The 18,863-nt window shown below is 41.9% G+C and overlaps 1 protein-coding gene across 1 annotated transcript in view; it reads right to left on the bottom strand.

Annotated features, from left to right (window-relative positions):
• Positions 1 to 5,559: 5,559 nt before the first annotated feature.
• Positions 5,560 to 18,863, bottom strand: part of SDC2 (syndecan 2) — a 57,455-nt gene continuing 44,151 nt past the window's right edge. Inside the window, exons 2-5 of the mRNA XM_032181426.1 lie at positions 17,799 to 17,910; positions 10,660 to 10,793; positions 9,094 to 9,229; positions 5,560 to 7,842 (exon numbers count right to left, since the gene is read on the bottom strand). Of these exons, the coding sequence (XP_032037317.1) occupies positions 7,679 to 7,842; positions 9,094 to 9,229; positions 10,660 to 10,793; positions 17,799 to 17,910 (546 nt within the window). The 3' untranslated portion in view covers positions 5,560 to 7,678. The remainder of the gene's footprint in view (positions 7,843 to 9,093; positions 9,230 to 10,659; positions 10,794 to 17,798; positions 17,911 to 18,863) is intronic.

Genomic DNA, 18,863 nt, shown 5'->3' with positions numbered 1-18,863 from the left:
CAGTAATACATGAGTCCTCCTTCACTCCTGTGTTTACAAAAAAAAAAAAAAAAAAAAAAAAAAAGCATATGGATATCTAACATTAATTACTACATATTTACATTAAATATACATTAAATAATACTGCTATAAATAACTTTCCTTATGAAAGAATTCAATTATAAGGACTTTTTCTCAGCAACTCTCTCCACTAAGGCTATGGACCTTTGTTCATCTCAATATTTTCATGATTATTAAATCCAGGTTCAACTTACTGAACATATAACTGTCCTAAATGTCTTTACATCCATGGATTCTTCTAAAAATGTAAATAAAATACATGTTTTATTTCTGGTTACATGGACTTAGAGTAAGGGTGTTCTCTGTCTCGCCATGTACCAAAGCAATGTTGTTTTCATGACACCTTAATTGTAACAGCGAGTTCAAAGGACGTTCATTGCAACCCCAGTGTCCTACATGAAAACGTAGTTACTCCCTGGGCTCGGGGCTGGGTCGAACTGTGTTGAACACGGTACAGACTGTCTTCAAAAAGGGTGAGCCAATAAAATATCCATCTACTGGAGGCAGGTGGAAGGCTGAACAGGAGTTTGACTTCCTTAGGTAATGGTGCTTTGGTCAACCGGACTGGGAGAGAGTTCCTGGAGTGGCAGATATGAGACAGGTGGACAGGACCTGAGTGCCAAAATAGGTTGTTACCACATGGAAATGCCTAAAAGCGAGAGGATTTGGGTTTTGTTGGGGTTTGAATGCAAACAGATGAAACTCCCAACTCCGCACAACGCTGCATGCTTTACCAATACGGTGTTCTAGGTTTATGTACAAGATAAACCAAACTGGCCGCTCAAGGCAAGAAGAGCTGGTATATCATTAATCACTTAAATGCAGAAAAACTGTGATTATGCAAGAGAGAGTCAATGTGTTGCTATTAAAAAATAAATAACTATTTATGTGGCATCCATCCGCAGGGTACAACGGAAAAGTTTGTTCACCTCTTCTGAACCCTCACGGTAAATATTTACAAGATGGCATGGTTCTTGCTCAAATTTGTAAAGGTCTGCCTGACCTCAGTTTGAAAGGTTTGATACACAGGCTGGAAAGATACTAAGAGCTTGTGGACAGCATACATTGCTTTTTTAAGACCAGGTATGGTATTTCTTAGAATCCAGAAGAACCAGACCCGAACAAGTCTATGGAGCTTCAGAATCAACATTAAAAGTCATACTAGGAAAGGCTGAAGAAAAATTCCACTGAGCTTTTAGTGGCTTGAATGCATTACAAAAAGATGGGCAGAGAAAAATGATGATGCCCACTGCCAGGGCTGTTACAAAAATCAAACTATGAATTGGGAGAAATCACATGGCTGAGCACCGCTCACCAGTTTGAGAGGATAAAAGAAAACTTTAGGCTCTCTTACAGCTCATCTGAAGGTATAAAAATCTCTCCCTTTTTTTTTCTTCATTTTCAGTCCTTTTTTGATAAAATCACTTAGAAGCAGGAAAAAAAAAAAAAAAGGAAAAAAAAAAAAAAAAAAAGGAAAGCTGGTACTCTTCCAACCTATAGAAAATAAAAATGAAAGATTGAGACCTACTGGTTTCAAAGTCTTAAAAGACACTGTGGTTGAATTGCTCAGTCAATAAGGCAAATAACAGCTATAAATCGAGCCAGCTGGTAAATAAATATTTATTTACCATTTTTAGCATAACAGAGAGGCAAAACTAGAATTAAAGAGTGTAAGTTAAGTTATGTAGGAACATAAATATGTAAATAGTGTGTGCTCCTGCAGAGCACAGAGGACAAAACTGATTATAAAGTTTATGTTTAGTTACAAGTAAACCAACGAAAACTCATTTTCCTCAGGAAAATAACTGAGCATATGCAAAGCAAGGTAAAAGCTGATGCGTTCAAGCAAGGTTTCTTGCTGCTGCTTTAGTTATCATCGATAGCTTAAACTGATTGTGATCCTCAGGGAGGGTTTTCCTCCGAGGTGGGCTCAGAGGATAAAGATTTTCCAGCCCTGTTCCTCAGGCCTTGCATCAACAGCAGGAATATCACAGCCCAGAAGCGAGGCACCAGGCCCGAGCACAGCCCTCCCTTCAAGCTTCTCAGCCCGGACAGAAATTCAGCCTCGGTTAGTTCTGCGGTGTTGGAAATTACAGGCATGAATGAGGAGAACTGAACTTTGGGCTGTTTTACATTCTTTCAGTAGTGTTCAGCCTGGTGGTTGTTGACTTCTCCCCGGCTGCTATATTTAGAGAGGGGTGTAGGAGGGAGATGAGCGTTCGGATTATGGGCTATGACACAAAAACATCAAAAGTAAGCCTGTTCCCATTTCTCTCCGGTGTCCTCTGGAGAACTGCAGTGTTTACAGCAAGCTCCAGTTCCACCGCAGGAGTTCAGGAAAATGGGCACCAAACTTTGTTTGGACTCCAGGACCACGTATGGCCGTACGAAGGGGGTGAGTAACGGGGATGCACATTTTTCCCCTGCAGAGCCGAGTTTCCCACCACTAGATAAGCTTCAAATAGCTGCCATGCCTGGTGGAGCTACTGTTCCTTACACGTCAGTGCTGGGTTCGTTTTAGGATTAAAAACAGAACAAATAAATAAATAAAAAATCAGAAGCTTCCTCTGCATTCAACAAATCAACATAAGTTCCATGAGAAAAAATTGCATAATGCCCCAGAAGAAAGATAAATGAAGTCACCTCCTACGGAGAGCTTAGGCTCTGTTTATTTTAAACAAACTGTTACAGGTTTTTTTAATATTTTTTTCTGGATTTTTTTTTTTCCATGAGCCTTCCTAATTCCTCTCACTCCAGGCTGAACTGCCGTGCTGGAAGAACTCTTTGGGCCTGACCTGCAGCCATGAGAGAGCACGCCTCAGCCCCAGCACAGTTTTTAAGCTGCAATATGAATTAAAAAACTCAACCCTAAATACATCTGATTCCAAAAGAATTTGGGGTAGTGAAAGAGCAACATCTCCCAAGCATGAACAAGAAATGGAAAGTCACCTCAATGCTCAACAGCACGTCCCAAGTGGAAGGCCCCGTCTCATCCTTTACATCCTACCTTGCTTGGGAACAGGATGAGACCATCCCAAGTGCATCACCCTCACCTCCTGGGGACAGCAGGAGGTGCAGGGGTCACCCCTGCAGCCCCTCCATGTGTTTTAATGTTGTAATTTCTCTGAAAATCCAGGGGGCAAGTAGGCAGCAGGTAGCACAGGCCTGGGTCCCTGCATGCAAACAGGGAGTCTCTCAGGCAACGACACCACCATCTGCCCCCGCTCCTGCCCACAGCTTCTCTCCAAAGAGCAAATTCAGTGTGACGGCAGCAACTCAGGGAAACAAAGAGCCTTGTAACTTGCAGCAGAAAGCACACGCTGTCAGGACAGTTTCCCTTCTTGCCTGCCGACCACTCACCCCAAATTAACGTCTGCGGTTCCACAAGGTCCCTGTCTCCTCCACGCACGCCCCTCACCCCCTCCTGAAACTAAGCTCAGATGCTGCAGGCACACAGAGGGTTTTTTCAGCGTTTCCACCCACGCGAGTGGCTGTCCTGCACATCTGATGCACGTGAGAAATCGCTTCACGGGAGCCAGGCCAGGAGGCCACGTTTCCATTTCCAGCCACGCTGAGCCTGAGTTTTACCGCTTGTTTGCTTTTAAAGCACAAACACACCAACTCACTTGACTTTGAGAGGGGAAGAAAGCTCTGCAAAGCCTCTTTTCCACCGGTGGGGTTGGGTTACGGCTCCTCCACGTCCCACCCACACAGCATCGGAAGGGGCAGGAGGAAATGAAGTGCACATGTCAGCAGTCCCGCTCCCGTTCCAGCTCCTCAGCGAAGCCCTTCTGCTGAGGATGTGCCAGGAGGAGGGACGCTTTGCTCTGTCCTTTCTCAGAGAAGCTGTGCATCGGTTGAGCTTCCTGAACCAGGAGAAAGTTAGGGACCTGAAAGTTCACAGCACAAAGTCTCAGAGCTGTGTGATACACAGGCAAGAGCTTAAATTTAACAAAACTAACCCTAAAGCTTGTTAAACCTGGACAACAATATTGCAAGTTCCTTAAAGGATATTATGTCACTCTAATTAAGGACTCACTAAGTAAGAAACAACTGATAAGTTTAAAAACAATGGCTATATTATTTCCATCTGTCAAAATACTAGTTTTCTTAGAGATCTGTCCCCCATCAGATTCCTTTTCACGTCTCATTCGCTCACTTGAACAAACAACACTAAGCATACTGTCATAATCTCTATTAAAATTAATTAAAACCTATGGTTTTAATCTTTGAAAATCTGGATAATTCTTCCCTAACACAAATTTCCTGTATTGTTAAGTAGCTTAAAAATAGTATCTGTCATTTAAGACCACACTCCGTAATCATTTCAATACACAGCTCCAAGGGAAAATAAGCAGCGTGTAGCCAAAGCTATGGATATGCAATATGCAATTCTCTTCATATGCAGATCAGTTATTGACAAGAGGACGATTTTGGTTTAAATTTCTGAAGTTTTGATGAATTGTAATGCTCAAAGAAAAAGAAGGGGGGGAAAAAGTGAAACGCAGCCTGTAAACATGAGCTAGAATTCACATTTAAAGTCATAAAGCAGAGGAACCAGGATGCCAACTTCTGAATTTGTATTTCCACAAATAAAACAGAAGCGAGAGACTCCTTCTAACATATAGAGACTCCTTCTAAGGTTTGGGCTACTTGCACTGGGCCTCATTAGCAAAGAATCTCAAAGGAGGTAACCACAAAGAGCCCAGAATAAATCAAAGCAAAACGGCATTTTGATCAATATTAAAGCCTGTTGATCCCAAGGAGGTGCTGCATCAGGTGGCTGAGGACTTTCCGAGTTGCCACAGCAGCTCCAGAGGAGAGGAGCCAAGGGGGCTTTAGGAAAAGCCACCCCCGAGCCTGCAGCCTGTGCAGCACCCGCGGCTTGGCACCGGGGCTCGCAGCTGCCCAGCAACATCTACGCAGAGCCAGAGTATTGCTAGAAACACATCCAGGAAGGGGAGAACAAAAGGGAAGCAAAACTGGAGACCAGCTAATGGTAGGAAGTCTCGGTGTAAGAGAGGCGCATTCAGCTGCCCGTCCCCTTTGAATAGCGGTGCTGGAAGGCGGAGAGCTGCAGCAGCCGGGCTCGGACCGATGGAAACCGAACCGATGGTTATGGCTGAGATTATAACGTGACAGGAGGTGAAACAGAGCTGAAACCCTAACATTGCCTCTGCTTGTTAGCAGGAGGAGCCACACAAGCGTGGTGTTTGACAGCCTGCGTAATTGCAACAGATGTCTACGTTGGATAAAGTATCCTCGGCGTTAGGTATAGAGGAGGGATCGAAAATGTACAAATAAAAAGAAAACAGCTTCTTAATATCAGTTTGCTTATGGAGGAGGAGACAATTTGTCTGGTGTTTTACATGCACGGCTACACTTACAGTGAGATTCCTTAAAGACCCTTAAAGTGAGACCCCTGAAGAAAATTCAGCTCTACTACCTTAAGCAAAGTGGGCTTCAAAAAACTGGATGTCAGACTGTACAAATAAAGTATTAGTTTAGGCATGGTAGACTTTATTTTGGCACTTTAACAAATGCTTTATTTTACAGCAGTGGCACAGCATTTGCCAGAAATTTTCTTTTCTTGGCACAGTTATTTCAAGCAGTTATTTTACTAATTGAATTTCACTAAATATTGCACAATAAGATATACCTGTTAAATTCTTACCCTGTTTTTACTTGTTGAACTTGTATGGCTTTGAAAAACTTGCCAGTAAGTATAAGTAATTTAAAAAGCAATATATTAAATATTTTAGCACAGGATAGCATTCGTTTGTTCCTAAATGACCACTGAACTTGGGACAGCGACAAATACAAGTGACGCAACTCTTATCTGACGAGCTACCAGATCTTATTTACAATACATTGCCATTTCTGAGAAGCAGTTCAGCTCGACATCCTGAACGCCTATTTTGGAAATTTCAAAATCAAAAGAGCAGAGGCTAACAGAGCAGAAGACGAAGCCATTTGTCTGTTACAAAGCATAATATAGGGAGGCAGACTATCGTCTTCTCCACTTGTCCCTCTATCCAACACCTATCTGTGGTCTAAGCAACAGAGCCTTTTCTCTTCTACTTGGAATATTTCTTTCTTCTCTTATGAAGATATTCCACTTGTCTCAACTCTTCTGCTGGAGTCCGAGCAGAATAAAACAAATTTCTCCAAAAGGTCAGGGTAAAAAACAAACCTGAACAACAAATCAAAAGCTGATATACACAATAAATGAAACTGGGTACTCCTGTGGATTTTACAGTACTGAAAACAACATTTGCAGGAAGAACAAGTCTGTGTCAATACTGCCATTAAATATAACGCAAAGGTTGAAAGACTTACAACTCATGCACCAGATGAAACACTTAAAACATTCCAGGCTTTCTCTGCCATGTCAGCAGTAAATCTGGTCCAAGGATCAGCCTTATCAACAGCCTTTTTTGTTGTTGTTGTTGCCTTTTTTTTTTTTGGTCTTTTTTTGAAGATCTACTGGATGTACTTTGTGACATTAAAACATAACCAACCAGACATAAAACGAGTAACGTACAAAAGTCTATCACAATGGAATTTTCAGTATTAGGCCACATGATTTATTCAGTAGTGTTTATGTTCCCGAATTACAATTATGTCTATCCATGTAAGACTACAAAAGTTACCATTAGAATTGTCTGTGCTTATAAAATACCAACATTTTCTTTTACTGTTATATACTCATTAACACCAGTCTGCGACGAGTTACATATAATCATAGGCACTTCAAAGGCTTTAAAAGACGTTTACAACTTAAATGCATTTTTAAAGAACAAAAATTTAAACCCCTACTTGTACCTTCAAATTGCAAATAATTAACAAATACAGTGGCCATAGAAATCTGCAGCAACTTCTCAAAATACTGTTAGAGTCTTTGGGTTTGCTTAGGTTTGTCAGTAGCTTACCTCAAATCTTCCTCACAGGAGATTTGTTTAGTAAGAATACGACTATACAGTTTGTAGTAATAATCCAATTTTACACATTAATTTGCTGTTACAAATCTCACTGAAGCTACAGGTACGCTGAGAAACAATGCAAAGTGTAAAATTGATATTCTGACACTGAAATTTATACAAAGTGGAGGTTAAAGTTTACATAGCTGAAAAATTACATTTACACTAAAAGTTACTGTTATCTGAATTATCTGAAGACAAATTGCACCATGACAACTACAAAAAGGCATTTTTTTTGGAAACAGATAAATTAATGAAATAAAAACTAACTTGTAAGATCAATCTGAGACATGCTGACAAAAATTAAACAACTTTCATTGAACCATAGGATAAAACAATCATTCTCATTATTTTATATTTATGCATAAAGTTTTAAAAATGATTCAGTGAACATCAATGGTTTTTATAAAATAATGCTTTGCCACTGTTATTCACAGAACACTGCAAATGTTAAGTTTTAATTTTACATTTTTTAAAGGAATACATGAAAAGTTTTAAATACAATGGGATTTTATCATAAAGGTGCCGTAATGGCTCTTTAATGAAAAAAAAAAAAAAAAAAGATCTTCATTATTCTATGCAAAAGCTTTATTTAAAAAAGTTCAGTGATCTCATAAATAGAGACACTAATAGGAATTTTATGCATAAAACTCCTTAGTAGGTGCCTTTTGATAGGCAGCACTGGATGGTTTACGTTCACCAAGGTCGTAACTGCCTTCATCCTTCTTTCTCATGCGATATACCAGCAGCAGGATAAGGAAGATTGCGAAAAGAAAACCGATAACTCCGCCAGCAATAACAGCTGTAATCAAAGAAAAAGAGATTCACAATGTGCCGGAAGAACAGGTTTAGCACCATCTTTCTTTTTCATCTCACGCAATGAATTTGCCATTATTTTCAAATAGCAGAAAAGGGCTCCCATTCTGAAACCGTCTCGATTATTAGCAGCCTGAAATACGTTCTGAGAAAGCCTGTTTATTTTAATGAAGGAAATAATTTAAAAGGGCATTCCACCTGCAAGCGAGTGATCCAACAACCCATATTTCTAAATAAATTATCAAAAGCTCAACTAGCAAAGCTACCGGTATTGCCGGAGCATAAAGTTGTCTTCATTTATAATAATAAAATGCAAGTTCCTTTCAAACTGATTTTCCAACAGTTGGCATTTTCAACCTTAAAAGAACTACTTTGTTATACTAGCTAAAAAATGGGTTATTCCTGTTCTCCGTGTGTTCACTTGGTGGCTCTTGACTGAAATGAACGTCCTATTGATGAATAATAGGAGACTACATTTCATGGAGCTGTAGGAATAGAGGCATTACATTCATCACGTACTTGCTAGAGAGTAGAAAGCAACAACTCCAGCTAGACTTCAAGAGCAAACCCACATGCTCCCACTGACGTGGATATTGCTGCTGTTTCACATTTCAGTGCTTAGAAGGAAGTGAGGTACAAAGCTGTGTGACTTAACGCTCCCTTTCAATATCCCCTTCTGGGGCATGGGGGAAAATGTAATTGGAAACACAGGTCTTATGCCCCAAAAAATCACGTGTAGAACAGCCACTGGAAAGCACTGGTGGTAAGTCTGTGCCTTCCTGGGCTACGCATGGAAATCGACCCTTCATATCCTGAGGATGGTGGGATGGGTCCATTCCCCTCCACCCAACCACTTTTCCAACCATCCATCCCTGCAGTGAGCTCCTCCCAGGCAGTGTCCATCTGTACCATACAGCACTGTGCTCCTAAGAGCATTGGTGAGAAACATATTTCTGCACCATAAGCATCAAGCCAAATTGCAACTCCTTTTCCAAGCTGTGGAAGCTCCAGATACCAAGCAGGCAACATTCAGCTTGTGGGTGTCAAATCAATTAGCAACAGCCTTTGCTATTGAGTAATGCCCATCTCATTCTCATCAAATCAACCACTGGTTACCCCTGTGAATGTGTTCAAGAATCTCCCAAGAAAACACGTGTTTAGTTTGTGTTATTTGATATGGATGCCCTTTATTTTCTGTTGTTTTTGGTGAGGTGGACCGTAACAAACTACACCTTACCTGCCAGAACTTCTGTTCTCTGGAATAGGTTTTCTGAATGCTTTTCGGTGAACACGTCAGTGTCATCCCCTGGCTCATCACTCTTTTTCTTGGTATCCACCTCAGGCCTTTCCTCTTTATCGATTTCTTCGGGTGACTGTAGCACAGAAACAAAACCAGAGCAGCCCTTACAGACAGGAACTCTGCAAGTCTGCACAGCCGCTGCTGGCCACAGGCAGCCACAAAACTTCGGTGGCCCCACTCGTGCTCCACAGCACTGACAGTCACAGCACATGGGTTGTATTCCAACCACAGAAAGCTGTTCTAGACACTGAAAGTGGATCTAATTGTTGTCATGATGTTGGAATGAAAAACACTATCCAGAATTTTTAAACCTCCAAAAATATATTTAGCAAACAGCTGTTAAACATTGTCTGCTTTATAGGAATTTTGGCCTCTGAATGAAATCACAGAATGGTTTGGGTTGGAAGGGACCTTAAAGACAATCCGGTTCCGGCCCCCTGCCATGGGCAGGGACACCTCCCACCAGCCCAGGTTGCCCAAAGCCCCATCCAGCCTGGCCTTGAGCACCTCCAGGGATGGGGCATCCACAGCTTCTCTGGGCAGCCTGTGCCAGGGCCTCACCACCCTCTGGGTGAAGAATTTCCTCCTAACATCTAATCTAAATCTCCCCTCTTTTAGTTTAAAGCTTATTCCCCCTTTGCCCTAGCATTACACTCCCCAGTTTTCCTGTAGCCCCCTTTAGGCACTGGCAGGCCGCTGTAAGCTCTGCCCGGGGCCTTCTCTTCTCCAGGCCGAACACCCCCAGCTCCCTCAGCCTGTCTGCACAGGGGAGGTGCTCCATCCCCTTGGTCATCCTCATGGCCTGCCTCTGGACTAACTCCAACAGGAATGTTATACTCAAAACACCTCTGAGGGTAACATAGAAAATATTACCTACGATGATAGAAGAAAACACTGAAATACTAAATGGAACCTGGAGAGTATTCAAATCATAGTCAAACCACGCAAAGTTTTCTTTTGAGAAGGGAAGTTTTGTGGTGAATTTTGGAATAACTCTTCAAAAGTTGTAAAACAGACAGAGCTCAGATTCAAAGGCATCATGAAAAATTGTGTTTTCTGTATCATCGTTTTTTTAATCTCTCTCTTCTTTCATGAGAAATCCAGCTGTTATTACACAGATTTCCTAGCAGAAATGAAATTGAGCAGCTCTGTATTCCTCTAAAAGGTTGCAGTAACATTAAATCATAGAATTACAGAATCGTTCAGGTTGGAAAAGTCCTCTAAGATCACCTAGTCCAACCTTTAACCTAAAACTGACAAGTTCTACATCTATCTACCCAGGTCTTGAAGACCTACAGCGATGGAGACTCAACAGCTTCCCTGGGCAACCTGTTCCAACATGGCACAACCCTTTCAGTAAAGAAATTTCTCCTATTATAAACCTAAATAAATAAAGAAGTTTGTGTTTTTTTCTCTCTCTTTTCAATAGATATAAATCAAACACCAAGGCATCCATGGGGTATAGCAGAACCATATTAAATGGTGCTGTCTTTACCCACGCACCTTTGTTTGTGCAGGCATCTTGGTCTGCATTTTCACTGTGGTGGTCTCAGCTCTAGATGCATCACTTGTTGTTGGTAACTTTGGAACTGTTCTGGATGTTGTTATCACTGTGCTATCCTCATCTTCTTCAGCACCTGGAGACAAAAGAGGTGACATTTCATTGACTTGTGAAATTCTTCCAGTCCTATTACATTTTTATTACACCTTTGAGGGTAGGTGTGCTCGTACAGCCAACCCTTGTCGAATGGCCTAGAAAAAAATATCTGTTAAGATAAAAACGTGAGTGCAACCAGTGCGCCCTAAACCATCACAGGGATGTTTGCCCCAGCTGATCCCATGGAAAAGGAAAGGGACCATCAGCTGGATTAAGCAGTAATCAGGAAATTACCAGGATGCTTTTGAAACAGAACAAACCAGCCTGAAAGGAAGGATGAAAAATGCATGAATACTTGTAACAGTGGGAGGAACCCTGCAGTGGAGGCAGCAGCTATCAGAGCTGGTGAGACCCTGTCTGAGATGGCCCTGTGGCACCTCCAGGTCTCCCACGGGGACCAGCAGCCTGGGTCACATCAGGGGTGGCCCTGCATGCCCAGACGAGGGGGGCTTGAACACCTCTTGGCCTGGGAGGGGGATGTGAGTGTGCACCCAAGTCTGAGTGCATGTGGGAGGTGTTGGGATCAGTTGCAGCATGGGCTTGGAAATTTGTAGTTGCCTGTTACCATTTTGCAAGTGGCTGATATTGTGGTTATCCATTGTGTTACTGATGTTGATCCTGAAGGTATAGTTCAATGATTGACAATTAATTAGGTGTCATAAATCTGTTGATACACTTCTTTGATTCTGATTTGACTTAAACTACGTGAACCGGGCAGTTTTTCCCTGTGACACACTGCTTTGACAACAAAAAAAAAGCCCTTCTCTATAGCAAACCTGTTAAACCCTTAACTATAAAAACCAAGTAGCTCCTGTCTACGAAAATAGTGTTACTAGTTCATATCTCAGTCACTAGGAATTCACATATTTCTCAACTCCACATAATGCAAAAGCCTTTTACTTTTGACATAAAGGCTAAGAGGACAAAAAATTACCTAAAGATGACCTTACATTTCATTTCCTCAACATTCAAAGCCCTGCTGGAGTATGAAGGCTCCTTTAGAATAAGATAATGGACAGGACTAATAAATATCCTTCAGTGATCCTGGAAGGGAGAAGACATAGACAATAGCCTAAATTATTGCTAGGGCTGAAAAGGGAAAAGAACAGAGCTATTCTTGGACCTCTCCTTAGGAATCTCAATATGTGTTCTGCTCATTACAGACGCTGGTTACCCAAATAACTGTTGGGTAATATGTCCAGCAAATGTTTGTAAGAGTAATATCCAACAAATAAAAATATATCCACTTTCAACAGAATAGCATGACTCACTTGTTCCAAACTGACTTTTATCTTATTTTTCTAGAGAACAGGCTGAAAATCCAAGCACAAAAGCAGAAGTTTGAATTATGTACATCCAAGCTTTGAAAAAAAGGGTGCTAACAAGACAGTAACTCAGACAACTCTTGTACGGTAGAAAAGAAAATGTGAAATAATTAAAAAAAAGTAGTATATGAAAGCTGCCATCACAGAATCACTGGAAAACTATTCAGAAACACCAAAATTACAATGCAACCTTCAGAATAAAGACCTCACAACAAGAATCAGGTGCTTTCCTGAAATGCTACTCAAAGATCAAAAACCAACATCCTGCTGCAAAACAAAGGTGAAGAAAGGCATCCAACAGGAACATTTTTCTGTCGTTGCCTCAAGAGTTTTCTTTGAGAAATAAGAGCCCAGTGGATAGTTCAGCCTGCTTTACCTTCCAAGTTCCTCCAAATTATACAAGACTCTCACAGTCAAGGAAATTAAAATTTATGATCAGATTAGAGATCTGATAAAACAGACTTTGAGAGTACAGAACTTTTTCTTTCTTTCCTTTTTTTTTTTTTTTTTTTTTTCCTCCTCTATGAAATGATAAATCCCAGTTAATCACAACTGCTCCTCCAAATTCTTAAATGCCACCTTTGCTTCAGGCAATAGTTCTGTCTGCCAGATAAAATGGTGAGAGTTACAGGTCTGAAACTCTCTGATTACGGAGGATACAGGTCGCAGGTCTCTCAACAACCAGGTGACTAATCTAACCTCTGGACTGGTCGCTAGACTTGCACCATAGGGACCCAACTCCTCCTCTGTATGGCCTCGGGGAAGTCCTGACAATCACCAAAACACCGAGGCTGCCGTCCTCTAGGCCTGACTCAGGTACTGGCTCAGACACATCCCCGTAGCTCCTGCTTTCTAATTAGTTTTATCTAGACAGGTCTATGCTTGGCATGGAGTAGGTCTAAACAAGAGGAAGGCATTTCCTTTCCCAAGCAGACCATAACACTGTCAGAATTACCTGTAAATAGGACTGGGAGATCAAAACCGAACACAAACAGAAAACCTCCCTCATGCTCTCCACAACATAGGAGTAGAATTTTATACAGTATCGTGTTCTCTAAGAGTAAAAAAAGCAATGACAATAAAACCGATCAGTCCCCCTCTCCAAATCCAAGTAGAAAAGAAAAATTGTACAGATTGTCATGAACATAGCTTCATACTAGGCTTTTAAGAGGAATACTGGGAAATGGTCAGAGTATAAGAGTTCACTTTTTCCTCTTGAAAATCACTATTTCTTTAGAAGGTTTCTGGAACTAGCCAGCTTGGAGACAGTGCTGGGCATTAACTGCCTTGAGTTAATCGTAGAGTCACTCCTCTACAAGTGGATACAGCCCCTTAATGACAGCACCACAAGAACCTTGCTGTAATTAAATCCATATCCATCCCTCTCAACTCCAGTAAAGAGTTGAGAGCTCTCTACCACCTTTTATCCACTGCAGCTTCTTCAGGATTCCCAACTATCTTCACAGTGGACAAAGTAGCTGTAGATTGTGCTGTAGTATTGGAAATACCTAAAACAGCCCTCAGTGATGTGCCTACTATTAGCTGCCCCTTGGATATCAGGAACACAAATGCCCCTTAACCCTCTTGCTGCTTGAGAAAACTTGTCAGCAAAACGAGATTGTGCCAGCCTAAGTTATTGTATACTACAAAAAGCCGATGGTAGTTAGCACTCTTACTCGCAAGGTAGCCAGTGATTAACTCTTCCTACCAAACAATCCAAGCATTTCACACTATCTTTTGGCATCACGGCTGTTTGCTGTTGCACATCTTCCTCTGGGAGTACTGCCACCACGAGCAAGCCTGGCATAAGGTGGGCACACACAGACCTGGCATCTATTTCACACCTTCCATCTCTATCATCACTGTGACACATACCTGACTGGCACTTTTTTAGCAGACTTATCTCACTCCCATTCACACGAGAAGCCTCCAGCCCAACCCTTAATCAATGCAGCATTAGACAACCAGGGATGACGCTGTGTGTCACCAGGGATGACTCTTAATTCTCACATGAGGAGAAAAAAAAAATCCATGACTTGAAGAAAGAATAAAAAGAGTCCTAGATAGCTACACAGAAGTATAAGATTCTGTCCAGCACAATGAAAACATGCTTTCAAATGGGATAGATCACTGTAGACCTCCCAGCACCCTGCCATCAGGCTCCAAAACTGCTGTCCAGCCATGGAGAAGGACTCCTGTTCTGTGTCTTGGAGGAGCTCCAGCCCCACCACCACAACTTGCCTCCAAGAACAGTCCCCGGTCACGATGTCAGTGTAGACCCAGCTCATCCTGAGATAACCAAAACTTTCTCAACTCAGGCTGCTATTGACTGGGAATTATCAGGGTGGAAGAAAGGGAAGCAAAAATCTGAACCAGATTCTGATATGTATTGCACAGACCAGGAACAGCTTAAGAGAAGACCCAAGAACCAGATGCTTTTCTAAAGAACTTGCTGATAAATCTAGTAGAGATGGTGCCTCTCCTGGACATAAGGGTAGTCATGGTGCTTAGCAGCTACTGCCAGGCAAGACCAGGGCTCAGTTAAGATCTTTCATGCCATAGCTGAAAATAACAGTAGTTAATAACATTTCAGGTTGTATATAGACAAGAAAACTATCACAGAGTGGCCAAAGGAGTGTTACAAAGATGGTGAAGGGTCTAGAAGGCAAGGTGTGTGAGGAGCAGCTGAGGTCCCTCGGTGTGCTCAGCCCCGAGCAGAGCAGGCTGAGGGGAGGCCTCATGGCGGCCTGCAGCTCCCTCACGAGGGGAGCGGAGGGGCAGGCGCTGAGCTCTGCTCTCTGGGGACAGCGACAGGACCCGAGGGGACGGCATGGAGCTGGGACAGGGGAGGGTCAGGCTGGGGGTTAGGGAAAGGGTCTGCACCCAGAGGGTGGTCGGGCACTGGGACAGGCTCCCCAGGGCAGTGGGCACGGCACCGAGCCTGCTGGAGGTCAAGAAGAGTTTGGACAATGCTCTCAGACATAGGGTCTGACTTTGGGGTTGTCCTGTGTGGGGCCAGGAGTTGGACTTGATGATCCATGGGGGTCCCTTCCAACTTGGGATACTGTATGATTCTACGATTTTATTATTATGCCATATATGAACACCCACACTAAAACAAGTGATGATGGAAGAGGCATCTCCTCATATAATGAGACTGCAAGAAGGAAACAACACACTCTTTAATTCACTACAGACCCTGCTGTTGATACAGGACCACAGGGAAGCAGGCATAGCTCCTTCAAAAACTGTTCACTGAAGGACTCAGACTGAACAGTTAGGTAAATGGAACCGAATGTACATAAAGAATAAAGAGGCTATGAAAGAAAAGTGGGAAAAAAAAAAAAAAAAAAGCAGGCCACCAGCCACCATCACCTTTTTTGATCTCCTCAGAAAGAGCCCTCAGCCAAATCTTAGCTTGAAATGTGTCATACTGACAGTGACATTTGCCCATGTTAATGCCAGTTGCAAACCTGCAAGGGCATTAACGGCAGTGCTGACAATTTCTGTCTATCTCCATAGGCCTGGTGGCAGCTAGCAATTTTCATACCAAGGAAAGGAGTCAGCACATTGTCATCTTGGATCTGTTTGCTTGGCGTGGAATTACATAGCAGGAAAACCAGTCTTGCGTAGGAAGTCTCTTGCAGCTAGGAACACTACATCACTGAGTATCAAGTAGAGGAAGCCACATTCAACATAGCATGAGGAAAATTCATCATCGGTACAACCCCAGGACACTTTCTACCTCACAAAATGGAGACAGCAGTAAATACATCTAGCCTCAGTCTCACAGGTGTAGGCTGTGAGGCTAAGCAGGGGAAAGGGGATGACGATTTCCTTCCCTTTTGAGATTTTTTTTTTCTTAAGGATTGAACATTGCTCAGAAGAGTATTTGAACTTAGACCCCTTCCTTTGTTCAAAAGGATTAGATTTTGGTACTGTCACACGTGCTTTCTGGAGGGGTGTCCATATAGTCTCAGCTTATAATGAGACTTCTTCGACTTTCTTACAGGAAAGAAAGAGAGATTGCCAGAGGACGCATGAGGTGCCAGAGCTCTCAATTTTCTTGGTGCGTTATGCACTCCATCTTCCATCCATAGCTCAAGGCTGAGCACAGGAAAGGAGAGAAGAGAAAGTAAAGGCATTACTGTTGGTGATGTCTAGAGGTACTTTCTGTCCTTCAGGATCCACTTCTTCTACTTCAATGGGTTTAGGAAGTCTGAAGCCAGTTCTTTTGAAGTCCTTACACTTCAAAAGAAGGGATGCATTTTGAGTCTTCCATATAAGAAACAGCTAAAATATCACAGACAGATGAAAACAAAGGAAAACAGACCCTTCTCCATAACTCTGTTCATGCTCAACCTATCTCCTTTCCTGAGGCTTACCAAGTCACCAGCACCTGAAGACACGACAGACTGGGATGGCAATTTTCTCAAAGCTCAAAATTGTACTTAGACTGTATGAAATCATTGAGTCGTAAATTCTCTTTCCTCCTACCCCCCAAATGAAATCTGAAATTCTCCCGCAAAGAAGTCTGCAGCAAGGAGGTCTGATTAAGCCTCTGATCACACTGGAATGTAAAATTCACATTGTGGACGGCTTTAACATGCTGGGTATCACTCAGGTGACAGAGGCCAATGAGCCTGAATTTGTCTGACAGCAAGATCAGACCTTTCTAGACTTCATTTTACAATATCTTTGAACCTCCAAAAGAAAGCAAAAACAAAAATTCCTGTGAAAAATCTCAGCTGAGGCTTACAATAGTAGCAAAGACAAGGTGTTACAAAAGAAGGGCTCGACCTTTTAAGATTCACAAGTACATATAAACATCGAGAGACAGATTACAAAAAGTGCAACACCAAACAAACAAGGAACGAACTTGGAAAATACACGGGACTTCCACAACGGCACAGCAAATGCTAACAGCAACAAGGAAATGTCTCTTCCAGACCTACCATACAATCCTACACCTACCTTTTAAAAGCTGGAGTCTCCCAGCCAGTCTAGAAGACGTTTCATGAAGAGGCTTTCTAACAGAAATGATTAACGAGGTTTCACTGACAGTTTTTTGAAGAACGACGAGCTAGCTACATGCCTCTAATGAGTGTTTAAGTCTGAGAACTCAGTGTGTTATGTTTATGAATTTCTTTATCCAGTATATGGATGTAATTAACTCAGAGAAAACTGCCATGTGTTTGGCAGTTTCCAGATTTCTAAATTTAAAAGAACAACAACAAATAAATGGACACTATGTTTACGTGAACCTGAGAGCATGTAAGAGAAAACAAGATCGCTGCTGCTATGTTTTCACACAGACTGCTAAATTAGCATTATGCCAAGGGAGAAGTAAGCTTTCTCTAATCCTTACTTCTAAACTCCAGAGAGATCTACACAGAACCAAGGAGGGAGAGCAGAGAGAAAATAACATGCGGGGGGGGGGGGGGGGGGGGGAGGAGTGAAATGATGCAACTAAGGAGTAAGAGCAGAAAGTTAATATTTAAAACCCAGGCCTCAGGGGTGCTCAGTGCTCTGTAAATAGAGCACTGATGATGATACTGAAAGGATATCCAGTTCATACAGGGAAACTGCACAGCTTTTCCTTAATTAACTGTATTATTTCTTACACTTCTTAAAATTCAAATTGTGACATGTTATCTTACCTGAACCTGACCCAGAAGAATAATCATCATCATCAATTGGATAGACGCCTGATGCTTCTTCAACAGAGCTGTTGTCCAGGTATAAATCCTTATCAGAGGTCAGATCTGCTCTCTGGAAAACAGATAAAAGTGAATGGTTAGAAAGATAACAGCTCTCTAGCATAGCAGGCTCTTAATTTTCTCTCCTATTTCCAAGGTTGATGTTGGTATACTGAACAGTTTATATTTTCAGTTTATGCAACACATTTGTTGAAGATGTTAAAGAAATTTGTAAAAATCGTAGCATAAAAAAATATCCAAGGCTACACAATGAAAACTAAGAAACTACCCAAGCTGTGGGAAGCAAGTCTCCTTCTGATCACACTTCATCTCATTAAATGCATGAATGAATAAACAGGATTTGCAATGCACTCTGAAGCACTTCTGTAAAAAAGAAAGAAGCGAATCCCAGGACTGAAACCCTCTGTCGGGACCTCAAGTGTACAAATCTAAGGGCTGTCATCTGAAGTCAGTCATTTGATCTCAAATGGGAAGCAATAAGCGCACGTAGCAGAAAACCCCTCTGATGTACATCGAGCCAAACCTCACTAAACTCTTCACAAGTTAGAATGAACAACTGGGTCTACAAAATACAAATATTTAAAAGACAACGCTGTTGATAAAGGATTGTGACATTTCCAAATGGATCGATAGCACATTTACCAAATTCTGGTTAGGCAAGCTACCGTAATTTCTAAATTGAGGTATCTCTCCTAAAATTTAGCTTTAGCTTCAACAGGCTATAAAATTAGCTTCTTGTGACTTCCACCACTAGCCTACAAGTTATTTCCCCATAAAAGACGGATTCTGCTGTAATGAACCACCAATACAACAAGGTGTCAATAATCATTTTAGGTTGATAATTCAGGCTTTGAAAGATTAGACACTGCCTTCCTCTGTAGCAGCTTGTGATTTCTTAGAGCATAAATTACCCTATGGCAGCTACGTGGTTTTGACTACCAAGAAGGTACTTGCCTGTATGACTGCTGGTAATTTTACCATCATTTTTGCGAACACGTTTGCCAC

Source organism: Aythya fuligula, chromosome 2, assembly GCF_009819795.1.
Source record: "Aythya fuligula isolate bAytFul2 chromosome 2, bAytFul2.pri, whole genome shotgun sequence".
Classification (NCBI taxonomy): domain Eukaryota; kingdom Metazoa; phylum Chordata; class Aves; order Anseriformes; family Anatidae; genus Aythya; species Aythya fuligula.
Note: the sequence above shows the minus strand (reverse complement) of the source record. Positions and strands in the feature narration are given on the sequence as shown.